Genomic DNA, 16,691 nt, shown 5'->3' with positions numbered 1-16,691 from the left:
TGTATTGATTTTACTTCCCCCTTATACTACTCTGACTGCTTCGTTGGCAAAAATGTGGATTTTATCAATTTGCCCAATGATGTTAAAGCTTTGCGTAAGAAAGGAATGTAATGTTTCATTTTTATTGCAGTATGAAGCCACCGTAATGCATGATGAGGGCAGTGGAGCTGTTGTTTTGCGAGAGATCTCTGCTGTAATGGTTATGTATAATGAATGAGCTTTTCAGAATTCTTACTCATCATAGCCCTTCAGTTCACGCAATTCACATTGATTTCTTTTCAAATTTTCATCACATTTACAGATGAAAAGAGCCATAAAACAATGCAGAATGCACACACAAATGCACAAGAATTGGTGCATACAGCAAACATTAGCAGCCCAGTTTCCTTTTTAGTTATAACTGTTATCAAATCATTGTGTAGTTAATAGAAATGTGAAGCTATTAACGTGTAGTCTGAGTGCAGTTCTTAGGATTTTTAACGGTATTATTGAATTAGCATTCTTATATTTATTCCTAACTGAAGTGACCCTGAGGTCCTGTTTCTATTTACACAGTGCCCTGATTATTATTCACGTTCTAATTATCCAGCTCCCTGATTATGCACCAGAACTTTTGGAGGAGACAGTTTTGTGAGAGACGATATCTGCTGGCACAGCCACTTTGGGCATTTGTGTTTCATTCCCTTTCCTTGATGAATAAAAGAAGACTGTTTCCTTTGTTGTCTAGGCCCAGTTTCTTTCACATACCTTGCTGTGCCTTACATGCAATGGGGAAAAATTCAGAGACTCTCAATTATCCACCAATTTTCATTATCCACCAGGAGTCCATACTCCAGGTCGTGGATAATGGAGACTCCACCATGGTGTGCTTTGTTATAAATGCTCATGTCACTTTATGGCTTGATCAAAGTGCTTTCAAAGGTTTCTTGTTTGTAAGGCACATCATTCACAATATACATTCAGAAAGTTTATTTTCCGAGAGGAATGAAAGTTTGTTAATATACGCATTAAACATATATATTTGCGACTGGCAGATAGGTATACATTATTATTGCATATTTGACATATTCTGTGTCCCTGAGAATATACTTATTAGGAATTCCATTAAAATTAACTTTGTATGTCCTTGCAAAGCTGTTATTTTGTAATTTGTTCCTTGTGTGCTGGACAAGAGACAGGAAGGAAAAAAAACATATATATCCACATCAGCCTGACTACTTTAAACGTTTTTCTCTGGTTTTCAATATGGACATTTGAGGGGCTGATAAAATGATTACGGCTGGTCACATTCTGGCTCCTGGAGGTTTCTGAGCAGTTTGAAAGTGAACAAAGGCTAACACCTCACATCTCCTGGAATGTAACGCTGGTTGCATCTTATAAACATTCCAGCCAAGCCAACCCAATGGTTTAGCTAATGAGACGTCTAGCCCAGTCAGCTATGGACATAGCAGCTGTTTGTGACTCATAATTTTCAATGTGATGTTCATGGGCTCACTGTTACCTGTTCCAAAACACAATGGGTTTCAATCAGGGGTGTCATTCGCCAAATACCTCACCCTGAAACCACCTGTCACAATACTGATACTTGAGTTCTCGGAATTCCTTTAATTAAGCAGCTATGGATCTCATGAACAGTCACTGCTGACTTCCAAAGGGAAACAGGGTGCAGGCTAGCTGCCTGTTGGTGTTGCCCATTTTGGCTACTCACAAGTATCAGCGGAAAGAGTCCCTGCCCAAGTTTACAATTGCCTGGCCCTCATCAACACTGTGCACTACTGGAACATTGAAATTTCTGTGTGTGTGTGTGCCTGCAAACCTAATTAATCTCTGTGTGCCATCTCCCATCATGGAAGTCCTCGATTCTGGAAAGAGGACAGCAACATTTAGCCGAATACCCTTGTAAGGAATACACCATTAGACTTTTGGTTCTGGATTCGTGTACAGCTATAACCCATATTTTTATCATGGTCTTACCCAGAACCCATTTCTTTCCCTTATCCCTCTTTTATTGTGTGAGTGCAAAATGGGCAGACATTGGAAAACCCCTTTCCTGCGTTTTGTATGTGTGTGAAATAAAATGACCCTCTTATTTTACCTAAACTCAAGTTTGCTTTGGAGATGATTCATAGATGTCTGGAACACTAATACTGAAGTTTTGGGGGAAATATACCACCACTTATAAAGGGGAAAAATCAAAACTCAAAACACCTTGACAGGCAGTGAGGGGGGAAATCAGGGCTGTTTATATTAATACCCCTCCTCATTTGCTCCATTTCCTTATTTAATGACTCCAGTCTCTGTTGGTGAAAAGCCAGTTTTTAACCTTTTCTTCAAGTCTGGGGAAGTAATCTGAGCCTAATGCTCCAGGTAGGAACCTCACCAGACCAGATGGAACACTGCTTTCGCATCCTATCCACTATTGCTCATTGATTTAAATGGAGAATAAAATTGGACGAGCTGCAAAAACCAACAATGCACCCAATTCTCTCAGTCTCTCAACTGGTGGAATAGATTAAAATTGCTTGCTTTGGGCAAAATGTAAAGTCAGTGGGTCATCTGATCCTGCGGGTTTCCCCATTAGTGAGCTAAAATGCCACTGATTAATCTTTTTGTCAAGTTGCTCGCTATCCCGTGGAAAACTTTGACTCAGAAGCACAGGTACTGGTTGTGTGGTGCGTTCACCCAGGGATGCTCCATTGCTGTGGTAACATGCACTTTTACATGCATGTTGTAGGCTGAAACTTAATTATACAATCACTAGGCCTTGTGCTTTAATTATTACGTTGATTTCGTTTTTTTTACTTCAATCATTAGATAATTTCTTTGTTTTAAGTCACTCACACCAAGGCCGTCCAGGGGACTTTCATTTTTAGATTTTAATGTCCGAGCATCTTACAGGCAAAAATACAGAGGCACAAAAGCAGAAGATAGAGGGATTGAAATTCAAATAAAAAAATAATTAGATGAAGGGAACCGGTATTTATTTCAATTACGACGTAACCAGAGAGGCCGTTCACTCTTAGAGACTTTCAAAACCTAATTTATTTTTGACCTTGAGTAATGCCACAGGAGGTCAACTGGTTGCTGACATCTCCTAATACAGCTCTGCTCATGTCACTCCAGCCTGAGGAGCCAAGCACATTATGACAACTTTGCAGGTTGGACTGAAGGTTATTGTTGGAGAATACATTCAAAAACTGGGCAACTGTAGCCAATAACTCACTATCTCTAACTGAGGCTTTTGGAATAATGCTGCCATTAGCACCGCATAAACAGCACTTGTCTCCACAGGTGATGCCAGCATGGTGACCTAATGGCAATATGCTGCTGTCTAGCATCAGCACCTGGATTCGAACATCTGTGATCTTCCAATAGCATAAATATCATTACAGGGTGATGCATAATGGAATCATTCTTGGTGTAAACATAAAGTAGCATCCGCTAAAGCAACTTGATTTCAAAAGCAGTAATATATAATGTGTTTGAAATTTAGCAAGCGTGATTATTTAATGTTCCTTTTTTTTTAGCTCCGGTTCCCTTCATCTAATTATTATTCATTGCTGAAATATGAGCAGCTATTGTGACTTCTGTTTCCTCAAACCTTGTCATTTGTGAAATGTTTCTTGCACTTCAGTTGGAAGTTTAATTTGTCATGATTGCGAAAACCACCCTGCTGCTTTCAAAGGCTCAAAGATGAAAAGTCAAGTGGATGGTGGATAGTCCATATATTGACCTTAGGTCCAATGAGACCTGCTTGTTTTGCTCAAGGTCTATCTATCTTGGGAATGCTCATTACCTGGCCTGTTGCCTGAGGAATGGACTCTTCATTCCAGCTTAGGGACGTGCCTTGACAAAGAAAGAGGGAAACAAATATATTTGTGCACTAAAGGTGTGCTAATACGCTCAACAGACATTGGGTGGGATTCTCCGGTCGGCCAGCCGCGTGTTTCTCGGCTGTGTGCCGTTCGCTGGCAGCGGGATTCTATTTTCCCACTTCTTGTCATGGGATTTCCTACTGTAACTATCCCACGCCACCGGGAAACTCGTGGGTGGGGCTGCACTGCTGGCGGAAAAATTCAATCGCAACCACTGGAGAATTTTGGCCGTAGCATTGAAGACTGTAAGGCAGCAATCGATAAACCCAATAAAGATTTCAGCTGAAATTTATTTACTCAAAGTGGTTAGAATGTGGAACCTGCAGCCACATGAAGTAGTTGAGGTGAATAGCATAAATGTATTTCGGGAGAGGCTACATAAGTGCAGGAGGGAGAAAGGAATAAAAAGATAGAGTTGCATGAAATAGAATGGGAGGAATCTCATGTGGCATTTAAACACTGACATGGACTTGTTGGACCGAATCGTCTGTTTCTGTACTGTATATTTGATGTAATTCTATGACATATATTAAGTTACTACATGTCTGAAAGTGTTCATATTTAGGACCACACTTGAAGCAGTATCTTTTCCTGTCCAGTTTGTGTTTAATTCATGTAACTGTAATTCTGCTAATTAGAGTGGATGGTTCGGGTTTGCTAATTTGAATGACCTTGGTCCCAGAAACTGTCAGGCACCATGGCATGTAGATATGTAAATAACAAATGCAAGATTGATTAAAGCTGACACCAAGCCACCAAATGTAAATGATATGAGCAGACACTTGGTGTTACTGGAAATCTGTAAATGTAAATCCCAAGTGGTGTAGTGCGGCCTAATCCCACCCTGACATAGCAAAGGGTTATTGGTGGCACAAAGCACAATTAAATTATGTTGTTGTCTCTTTGCACAATGTTCGAACATTACAACAAGGACTTTCCTTTTCTCTTTTAGAACAAATGATTTCACTGACGCTTTCCTGTACAAATTAGCAAAATACATCTATTCCCCATGGACATGCTAAGCTGATTCATTATGTATTTGTGCTTATGTTACAGGTGTCGAGGTGTCTCTTCAGAAGGCGCTAGCTGAAGCCTCGGAGACTTGTACGCAGGAGTGCCTCGTCCTTGGTCACTCTGACAACTGCTGGATGCCCCCATCGCTGACCCAGTACCAGCAGCCTAACCCTCCCCTGCAGTCGATCGGATTTCAGCAAAGCTGGGGCAAAAGCAGCAGGTCAGAGGGGAGGCACACTCTAGGGAGAGCCAGCAACAAGGATGACATTGACAAAAACCAAGGCAGCAGCAGACAGCAGTTGTACAGCAGCTCGGAGAGACACTGCAGCAACGAGGATCCTGTGAAGGTCATTCCCCTGGCAAACTTTACGCCAAACCAGCAGGGGTCAGTGTCCGGCGGCAGCTCCCCCTACGTCCACGAGCACCAGCTTTAGGAAAACACCTCAAGCAATGTTTGGGAAGATGTATATAGTCGCTGCTTTTAGTCCATGTTGAGCTTATACATCAAAATATACAAGCCTGCTTTGCAGCAGTACATTTGCTAACACCTGAAAATCTTTAGTAGGGCAGGCTTCCAAACAAGTAGTGTATAATGCTGTGTATCGGCAGCTCCTCTGCACCGTTACATTACAAACACTCAAAAGGAAATGTTTGTTGCAGAATGGCAAAGGGGATATATTTTAAGGATTGAATTTTTGTGGGCAATTGTATAACACCAAAGTTCGATGGCAAGCCAGAATCATCTTTTTCTTTCTGGAGCTGTCAGACACTAATTTGAAAATACCAGCAAAGAAAGCAGACTGTATGAATACTATGAGTTTTACTTTCACTGATCTTTTAAGCCAGTCACTCTTGATCGGTGCCAAAATCAGTAAGCTGGAATTCCTTGGTGCTTTGCAGTACAAGGAGAGCCCATTTCTCGCTGAAGTGATGATTTACATTAATCATGTTTTAAAAACAAAAACAAGGCAGTGGAATGTGCATAGTCTGTGCTGTGGATGACTTGTACAAGTTGTCTGAAGGCCACTCTGACCAGGGAAGTGAAGAAACACTTGCAGAAGGAGAACTGACACTGTCGAGTTTTACCAACCCTCCCGGTGATGTGCCTCCCTGAAATAGGTGCACAACCTTACAATAAATAAAAGCACTCCATCCAGGGACCCATTTTAGTAAGAGCTACAAGCAGATTTGAGAAACAAGCAGGCCAGGTCTTTAAAGTCACTGCACTTGGTTTTCTACCCCCATGCTACCAAGTCACCTAAAACTGTATTTATTCATTACAAAGTAGGTCTTGTTTTTAACTTGAAAAGGATTGACTGCTGTTGCGTGCGCAGCTCATATATTACATATGTAGAGTAGTTTGAAGTCAATGTATTGAAAATGTAACATACATTTTATACTTAAAAGCTTATATACTTATAGGTAATTAGAAGTTATCTGATATACTATTTCTATATTGTACGTTTGATTTCTGAATTAGATTGAAGTACAGATTGCTCTTATTAAAGAATCTTATAGGACATTCTGCTTAAAATCCTATAGGAGTCCAAACCTTATCAGCTTCTACAAGATATATTGTTCAATTCTATAGAGCATTACTATGTCTTATAACTGAATCTTCTAGGGCCATTTCAGGAATGCTGCTTCACATAACAGATAAGAGAAGTGGGCAGTGTTTGACACTGACCCTTGAGATGTACCTGCAGATTACACTGAATAATTGAAGAACTACCTTCTCCACCCAGAAATTCAGATTTAATACCAAATGGCTTGCTACTATGTTGTGACGTAAACAAAAGGAGCCTCTTGTTTGTTATTATGTTAAATCAGGTAACGTGCACAAATTCCAGGCACTCTGGATACATGACAATCTAAGAATGCATTTAGCAAAGGAGATGAACATAAAGACTTTATGGAGTTCTGTTTGGGATTACTGTATGTAGAGTTAGCTGACTAGTCACTCAAAGCTGTAAAAACTGCATTAAATCTGCTGTATGATGACTGCTTGTAAAACAATGAAAGTTGCTATGTATATTAGATGTGGGTTTTTTTGCACCTAAAATGGGGATTATGGGGAAAGCTTATTGTGCTGTTTATGTGCTCAGAGGGTATAAGTGGCTTTGTAATTTGTCAAATGTTGTTTCACAGTAATCTGTTCAAATCACAGGCAGTTACAGTGTGCAAAAGAGTGCCACCTAATTAAACAGTTACTTTAATCACTGAATGATGGTAAAGCATTAAAATAAAATCAGCTCGTTGAATAATTTTAAGTATTTCTTGGTAGTGCTGGTAGCTTTAGGATATGGGAATACTTATTCTTTGTGCAAAGCACTGCAGTTGAAATTGCATGTTAACAATGGAAATGGACAATGTTAACCCTTCCAGAACTGACTTTGCTGATAAATGACCTGCAGGTTGATGACTCGTTTGCAGAATTTACTTACTTAGAGGGGGATGGGGGGGGGGGGGGGGGGGGGGGGCAGAAACAGTGGGCATCCACGTTATGCACTGTGCTTTGTATTGCGCTGCAAATGTTTTGCAAAATCGCACTGTCGGCGTGGAAAATATATTTTTTCATAAATTTAGAGTATCCAATTCATTTTTTCCAATTAAGGGGCAATTTAGCATGGCTAATCCACCTCACCTGCACATCTTTGGGCTGTGAGGGCGAAACCCACGCAAATACGGGGAGAATGTGCAAACTCCACACGAACAGTGACCCAGAGCTGGGATCGAACCTGGGACCTCGGCGCCGTGTGTGCAGCAGGGCTAACCCACTGCACCACCGTGCTGCCCTGTCGGCTTGAAAATATGAGTAAAAAGTTAGCACCAGGTTAGACTGAGGACCTTATACCACAAAGGGAAATCTCTTGGCTGGCGTAACTGTATTAATATCTCCCTCCCCTTATTTTACTCATGCTATCTTTTTTAAATTCCCTCTCCCCCTTTGGCAACAATGAGATTAAACAATATTAGACAGACCTCTCGCTACAGGAAACACAGTGGGTTAAGAGTCCACATTTACACTGGCCAAAGCCGTGTGCCTGAATTGTTGTTGTTTTCCACTCATCCACTGCATTGGTGTCAGTGCTGCCGCTTTTCAACCTGTCCGCTGGAAGGGAGGGGGGGATTGGAGGGGGTCAATCGGGGGCAGGGGGGGTAGCTTTGCTCACGCCCAGTCAATGGAGCTTTATCAGACACCCACTCCAGCCAGACTGAGAAAGCCTGCTGTCACACAAAGCTGCCCTGCACAATATTTGTTCATGCTGCTTCAAGGAGAGATTACTGTATGTGGAAGGGACATAGGAACAGGAGTAAGCTATTAAGCCTGTTCCACCATTTAGTTAGATCAGAGCTGAACTGTGTCTTCATGCTATTTACCCTTTTTCTTTCAGAACCCTTGATACACTTATCAAAAATCAATCAATCTTGTTTTTGTCAATTTTGACTCATATGGTCTCAATATCCACTTAGGGGAGAGAATTATACATCGACCCTTACTGGCTTAGATCTAATTTTAAGGTTGTCTCCCCCTTTGTTCTGGCCGAGCTCCACCAGAGAAGATAGTTTCTCTCAGCAAGCTCATTGACTTCTTTGATCATCATTAACACCTGAATTAGACCGCTCCTTATTCCTTTATGCACAGGGGAATATAAACCTCGCCTACACAACCTGCCCTCATGGTTGAATCCTTTCGGCCCCAGTGTCACTTCGGTGATTGAGCATCGCCTTCCTCCCAAGGTCACCTTCCTGAGGTGCGATGCCCAAACCCAAATGTTGTGCTCCGAATTGGGATTAACCAGAGCCTCACTTCACCTTATAACTTTCACCTCTTTGTAATCCAGGCCTCTAGAAGTAAAGGCGGACATATCTTTATCCTTTTTAACTATTACTCATATCAGCCCAAACGGAAGCAGCAACTTCAGTTTCTGGGGAGTGCTATGATACATTGAGAGGATAGTAATCACCTGCGTTGGACTAACACAACCAAACAAAACCCCCACGTATAACATATGCAGCTAGATATGCAAAAGAAAAGCAACAATCAACAAAATGTGGCAATAACCTGCGGCACTATCAGGTAACGGGAGGAAGTGTGGTAATTAACAGCAAACTGATGTTAAATATAACAATTCTTGGAATCCACGGTAGATGTCTTGTATGCTTTAAAGGAGGTACAACAAGTAGTGCTACTTCAGTCCTTTAAGGGTTAATACTCAAATTTTGATTTGTACATCTTTTTTTAAAGTAGCGTTTGCAGATTCATTTATTACTTGTGGACTGTCATTTGAAGATTATTAAAAAAAAATAGTCATGGCTTTTAATGTCATTTTCCATTCTCCTGTTCAATATGTTTTGCAAAATAAATGATGTGATTCCATGGACATGTCTGTCATGATTGATGTCAACTATCTAACCCAGAAAACTTGAAATTCATAAAAATGAGAAGCTCTTATCTCTGCCTCAAAAAAACTATTTTTGAAGGCCAAGCTTTGCAGGGTTAACATTGGTAGATTACCAGGTGCTGGTTTAAAATCCCTGAACTCGTTGCTTATGGTTACAGTGTTTCAATTCATATCTGCATTGTGATTTGGTGGTGATCTGACATGAAATGGATTGTTACTGCCTGTGCCCACTTCATACCCATAGCTACCAGTTAACCCAAAAGCAACATTAGACAAGGACACTATTTCTGACTATTACCAAAGCATTTTCCCACTCTGAAATTAAGATTTATTTCAAGTCATTCTCCCATGTTCGGCCAATTTACTTTTTAACCTATGTTTTTTAAAAGACCCTTAGGTTACTTTTAATGGAAGTTAACCTGATTCTTTATAACATTAGTTAAATTGATAAGGAACATCTTTGTGCTTATAACTTGTCATTGATTTATATTTTTCACTTTTTTTTAAGCCTGTTCCCAAAGATTATTATAATGTTTATTTTTAGATCGCTGTCGAAGCATTCAAGATCTTACTTCCACAGCCCGTGCCTGATGACTTCTCACCCACAGCAATATGCCCTAATCTTTTTCCTTACCCTTCTCTGCATCCATAGCCTTGTCAGCACTGTGAGATCCATCTTCACCATAAAACCATGGCAATCTACTCAGCACTATGACAGCCTCCTTCTAGAACTTTGCAATGCCATCCACTTTCCACTATTCTGGCATAGCTCTTTTACTCTTGTTACTCCGCTGCAGCAATGCAACATCCTGCTTTTCCTGAAGAGCGTTGCTGCCTCCATTATTCCTTGCACTGAGGTATTGCCATGCCTTTTCCACTATGGAGTCATGGGGCGAAATTCTCCTACCCGCCCCACCACATTTCTGCCCCGACCGGCCGGCGGGAGTCTCCGTAACACCGGCCAGTCAATGGGGTTTCCCATTGTGGGGCAGCCCCACGCCGTCGGGAAACCCCCGGGTGCCGGCAAAACGGAGACTCCCGCCGGCGGAGAATGACGCCCATGGTATCAGTCTGTTTGTGCACTGCATTATTCAATTTTGTATTTTTTAATCTACATTTCTGCTTTTCTGTAAGCTAATAATAATAATCTTTATTAGTGTCACAAGTAGGCTTATATTAACACTGCAATGAAGTAGGGTGATACATGGCGCATTGGTTAGCATTGGGACTACGGCGCTGAGGACCCGGGTTTGATTCCCGGCCCTGGGTCACTGTCCGTGTGGAGTTTGCCCATTCTCCCCATGTCTGCATGAGTTTCAGCCCCACAACCCAAAGATGTGCAGGTTAGGTGGATTGGCCACGCTAAATTGCCATTTAATTGGAAACAAAATAATTGGGTACTCTAAATTTATGAAAACAACACTGCAATGAAGTTACTGTGAAAATCCCCTAGTCGCCACACTCCAGTGCCTGTTCGGTACACTGAGGGAGAATTCAGAATGTACAATTCACCTAACTCTGTTATGGTTGCATGATGACACTGTTGCTTTATTATGAAGCTATGGGATCTTTCCACTTCTGCAACACTGAGAAACAGGAGGTAGTGAATTAGCTGTCAGTTATATGTCACGCCAGACTCTCTTTTCCATTTGAAGTCAATGGAGGGAAAATTGGTTGGGGTTTTATGATGAGTGATTGATCTGTCATTGTCTATTTATGCCCCACCTAAACTGAATTTCACAATCCTTACTTGAGAATAGTTTTCACACCGAACATGTCGTTTCCCTTTTCAGTGTTTTCCCCTTCACAGCAACAAGATGCAGGGTTTGAAAACATGTATGGCAGCAGCGTGAGTGGTAATGTCATTGGACGAGTAATCCAGAGGTCCTGCCGAAGTTCCAGGGACACCGGTTCAAATCCCACCACAGCATCTGTAAGAATTTAAATTCAGCTAATGAATAAATCTGGAATTGAAATAACTGTCTCAGTAAGGCGTCCCTGAAACAGATTGTCATAAAAACCATTTGGTTCACCAATGTCCTTTCGGGGAGGGAATCTGTCCTTCTCTGATCAGGCCTATATTTGTCTCCACACCCACAGCAATCTGTTGGCTCTTAACTGTTCTCTAAAATGCCAAACAGTTAAACCACTAAGTTGTGCAAAACCTCTTGAGAAAAGTTGAAAGAGAATAAAACCAGACAGACACTCAATACTGACCCACGCACTGGAAATAACAAAAGCACACCTTACCTATTTGACCTGAAATGTCCTCCTGACTAACATCTGGTGAGGTCCCAAAATCGGGAGCGCTGTCCCACAGTCTAGTTAAGCAAAGGCCTGACATAATCATTCTTATCAAATGACCTTATAGTCAATACTCCAGATACCACCATCACCATCCCTGCGTGCCTAAGGTGGTTACACAGGGTGTACAATTGGAATAGAGTTGCCCTGGGGTTCCTCAATATTGATGCTGGACCCCATGAAGTCTCATGGCATCTATAGTACCCCACATGGGACACACGGGACTGGGTTGATGCGGCTGGAGGAGTATGCACTCTACCCCTGGTAGAACAGGCCTCCAGAGACAGAAGGACCAGTGAAGCCTAACCGGATCTGTGTGTTTCTGTTGTGAATACACCAGTACATTATTTTTAGTCAACTGACCCTCCATTGCCTTTACTAAAGCATCAGGTCAAACATGACCAAAGGAACCTCTTGCTGATAGCTACCTATCACTCTCCCTCAGCCATGAATTAATACCCCTCCATGTTGAATAACAGTTGGAAGAAACATTTTGGGTTTATGCGTTACAAAATGATTGCTGGTTGAGGGATTCCAAAGTACATCAACAAAAGTGGATCTATAGTACAACAACTGACTGAGCTGGTCACATTCTGAAGAATATATCTGCCAAACTGGGCTTGTGGCAGGTGGAGATGGAACCCAACTTGACCTCGTCCTCATCAGTCATGCATCTGTTAATGACAGTATTGTGGGAATGATCACTGCACAGTTCTTGCGAGTCTAGGTCATACATAGGAACATACTTAGAAAATGGAAGCAGGAATAGACCATTCGACCACTCCTGATGATAATGGTGGATCATCAAATTCAATCCTCTGATCCCACCTTTCATCCCATATTCCTTGATTCCTTTAACCCCAAGAGCTATATTTAGTGCCTTCTTGAAATCACACAATGTTTTGGCCTCAACTAAATTCTGTGTGTTGAATTCCACAGATTCATCACTCTTTGGGTCAAGAAATTTCTCCTCATCTCAGTCCTAAAATGTTTACCCCTGGATTGGATTGGATTTGTTTATTGTCACGTGTACCGAGGTACAGTGAAAAGTATTTTTCTGCGAGCAGCTCAACAGATCATTAAGTACATGAGAAGAAAAGGGAATTAAAGAAAATACATAATAGGGCAACACAACATATACAATGTAACTACATAAGCACTGGCATCGGATGAAGCATACAGGGCGTAGTGTTAATGAAGTCAGTCCATAAGAGGGTCATTTAGGAGTCTGGTAACAGTGGGGAAGAAGCTGTTTTTGAGGCTGTTCGTGCGTGTTCTCAGACTTCTGTATCTCCTGCCCGATGGAAGAAGTTGGAAGAGTGAGTAAGCCGGGTGGGAGGGACCTTTGATTATACTGCCCGCTTTCCCCAGGCAGCGGGAGGTGTAGATGGGGTCAATAGATGGGAGGCAGGTTCGTGTGATGGACTGGGCTGTGTTCACGACTCTCTGAAGTTTCTTGCGGTCCTGGGCCGAGCGGTTGTCATACCAGGCTGTGATGCAGCCCGATGGGATGCATTCTATGCCCTAATCTTCAAACTATCACCGCTAGTTCTGGACTCCCTAGCGTAGAAAACATTCTTTTTGAATCTGCCCTGTCTAATCCTGTTACAATTTTATATGTTCAATGAGATCCCCTCTGACTCTTCTAAACTCCAATGAATATAACCCTCGCCGATTCAGGGCGTGACTCTTCGTTTGCTGACGGCAAAATCGGGGTGTGCAATTGGGCAGAGAAAAGCTCCCGTTGCCGAAATCGCAGCAGGCACCGGTTTGACGCCGGATCGCGATGCTCCGCTTCCTCGAAAACGGCGTAATTACGATGCACTCCGCGCGTAGTTGAAACCCTGTTCGCATCTCATTAATGGGCCCATCCACGATGCTCCGCCTCCGATGGACCGAGTTCCTGACGGCGCGGTCCACGAGTGCTCTCAACAATCGTGAACCTGGCGTGGTGGCTGCTGAGAGAGAGAGATGGTGTACGAAGATTGTCCAGCACCGCCATGCTTCGCCAACAGTCATCCGCTGGCCAGGGGGCGTCTGCCAAGGTAGTGAAGGTGGTGACAAAGAGGTGGGCTATGGGGTCAGGGTGGACAGGTACACAATACCATTACCACAGCCGGCAAGGCACCCATGTAGCTACGCATGCCGCTGACAGCCCGCTCTCAACCTGATGCCCTGGGTCATATAGGTGACCCCCCCCTACTGCCTCCCCCTCTCCCCGGGACTCCCCCAGGAGCCTCTGGCCCCAGCTGCTCCAGCGCAACTTGTCCCATCTTTTAAGCAGTATGTGAGGGGGGTGTATAGTTTAAGCGCGGCTGCAGCTTGTCAGCCCTGCGAGTGCCCCTCACCGGTAGCGGAATCGGTGCGGTTTGGCGACGGTTTTTGTGACGTGGAACTCCACGGATCCTCCGTTGGCATCAGTCCTTAGATTCAGGAATGGAGAATCCAGCCCTCAGTCCCACCATCCTAGAATCAGCCTGGAAAATGTTTGAACATCCTTCCTCAGATAATGACAATACTCCAAGGGTGGCCTCACCAATGCTCTATACAATTGCAGTAAAACATCCCTATTCCGATACTCAAATCCTCTCACTCTGAAGGTTAACATGTCATTCGCCTCCTTTACTGCCTGCTATATCTGCGTGCTTCCTTTCAGTGACAGATGCACGCGGATACCTAGACCTCGTTGAGTATCCACCTCTCTCAATTTATGCCCATTCAAATAATTTGGCTTCCAATTGTTCCTACCAAAGTGGATAACCTCACATTTATCCACATTATACTGCATCTGCCATGCATATGACCACTCACTCAGCCTGTCCAAATCATACTGAACCATCTCTACATCCTCCTCACAACTCATCCTCTCACCCAACTTTGTATCATCTGCAAATATGGAGTTCTCTCATCCAAATCATTAATATATAATGTGAACAGCTGGGTTCCGAGCACAAATCTCTGCGGTACCCCACTAGCCACTGCCTGCCAATCAAGAAAAGATCCATTTATTCCAAATCTTTGCTTCCTGTCTGCTAACCAGCTTTCTATCCATCTCAAGACACTACCCACAATGGCATGCGCTTTAAAGTTACATAGTAATCTGCCAAGTGAGACCATGGGCATGATTTTATGGCCACATCATACTTGGGCGAGAGCGTGATGCGGCCGTTCGAAAATCGAGAACAGCGCCGCGCTCCAATTGGTCTATGATCCAACCGGCCAGCTCCCATTGGTAAAGGCAGGATCCTGCCGAGGCATGGAGAGAAACCAACAATCACCACTTAAAGCCAATCTCAATACAATTAACGGGAACAACTCCCCATCTAACAGCTTCCCCAGCAAGTGGTCACGCAGGCACTGATTAGTACACCTTTTTAAATACAGGAAGCTAGTGGAGTTGCTGCTGTGGGGATCTGAGGAGGTGAGTAGCCATCTTCGCTCCAAGGCAATGAGCCTGGGGGCACTGAGGTTGCTGCCCCATTGCTCAGAGGGGTAATGGGGGAGCTCCAGTAAGGGGCAGCCTCAGCTGAGGCAGTGGGAAGTGCCATCGGTGGGGAGATCTCTCCTGGTCTGGGGTTGGGATAGGGAAAGGTGTCGCTACACCCGCCATGCCATCTCCTGGACCGTGTGTACCTGTAATGGAGAAAAACCCAGCCTTTACCTGTCTGTCCCACCCAGTACCCATAACTCCCACCGTGAAGGCCTCTGGCTGCGCGGCTGAATGCTGTTGCCAATAGGGAATTGGCAATTGTAATTAAATGAGCATTTCACAGTTCCCGAGTGGATTCCCGTGGGTGGACGGACCATGTAGCATGTGGAAGTTATTGCCCAGCATCCCATTCAGACCGTGATGCCTGAACACTGTCCCTGAACACTGCAGGAAGCAATATCGCAGACACAGCAGCCAACATAATAATGATAATCTTTATTAGTGTCACATGGAAGCTTACGTTAACACTGCAATGAAGGTACTGTGAAAATCCCCTCATCGCCACACTACAGCGCTGAACACCCAGAGGCTGGGCCTCAGCACTGGGGACATTTCCGTGAACAGGGGCAGGGTGTGTGCATTGAGGAGGAGAATAGCGCATGATCCAGGTAACTTTATGAGCGGGTGTCTGGGGTACGGGGTATGGTGACCAGAGCCCCCACTGCGGCTGGGAGTGTGTGGGCAGGGCGTGTCGGCTGGCAGGGGATGTAGGGGAGACTGATAAAATTGGTGCAATTCAGCTCTGGCTGGAAAACACTTGCCAACGCTGAAATCATATTCAGCGATCGAGCGGAGAATCCTTTTTGACGGCAAAATCGGGGGTGGTGCCTGCTTTTGGGTGCTCAGCCCCCTCCAGAATGGCATCATCAGTGAGTACGCCGCATGCCCCTGGGACGGCCGCAGGATGTCACCTGAAGGCCTTCCCTTGATGCTCCGCTCCCAAATAACCGACTTCCCGACGGCGTGGGACACGTGTGCTCTGAGCTTTCGTCAACCTTGTGCGGCACATGTGGACTGTGTTCAGCGTCGCCACAGTCGGGCGGGACTGGAGCCGTTACGCTGGCCGGGGGAGAGGGGCTTCAGCAGAGGCTTGGGGTAGAGGGTGGTCCGGGGGTGACGAGGGTGGTTACGGGGTTGCACTATCTGACAGGCTGGGTCCGCGCACGGCCGCCGCCATGTTGTACGGCATGATCGCTGCAGGTCATCATTGTGCGCGTACGCGGCCACGGACCTGGCAATTCTCCGGCCATTTTTGTTGGGAACGTCGGGGGTTATATGTGGTGCGGCTGCTAGCCCTCCACTGGGCGGAGCATCGGTGCGGGAGTGGCACCAAATTTTTCAGCGTAAAACTATACACTTCCCCCAGACACAGCCTCAAAATTGGAGAATCCAGCCCATAGTTTCCCAAAGGAAGAATCCAGTCCAATCTACGTTTGATATGTAGTCACTACTGAAATGTAGGTAACATGGCAACCAATTTATGCACAGGAAACTCTGACAAATAGCAATGTGATAATGTCTCTGATTTAGATTGAGGAACACGTTGACCAGAACATCAGGCATAACTCCACGACTCATCTTTGAATAATTTCATGGGCTCTT

The 16,691-nt window shown here is 44.1% G+C and overlaps 1 protein-coding gene across 4 annotated transcripts in view; it reads left to right on the top strand.

Moving 5' to 3' along the window:
• The window catches only part of pcdh11 (protocadherin 11), an 893,281-nt gene extending 886,122 nt beyond the window's left edge, over positions 1-7,159 (top strand). For all 4 annotated transcript variants that reach the window (XM_072505210.1, XM_072505211.1, XM_072505209.1 and 1 more), the window contains one exon: positions 4,932-7,159. In XM_072505210.1, coding sequence (XP_072361311.1) covers positions 4,932-5,323 — 392 coding nt within the window. In that variant the 3' untranslated portion in view covers positions 5,324-7,159. The remainder of the gene's footprint in view (positions 1-4,931) is intronic.
• The last annotated feature ends 9,532 nt before the right edge of the window (positions 7,160-16,691 follow it).

The sequence above is a fragment of the Scyliorhinus torazame genome, chromosome 5 (assembly GCF_047496885.1).
Source record: "Scyliorhinus torazame isolate Kashiwa2021f chromosome 5, sScyTor2.1, whole genome shotgun sequence".
Classification (NCBI taxonomy): domain Eukaryota; kingdom Metazoa; phylum Chordata; class Chondrichthyes; order Carcharhiniformes; family Scyliorhinidae; genus Scyliorhinus; species Scyliorhinus torazame.
This window is presented reverse-complemented; position numbering and strand designations above follow the sequence as displayed.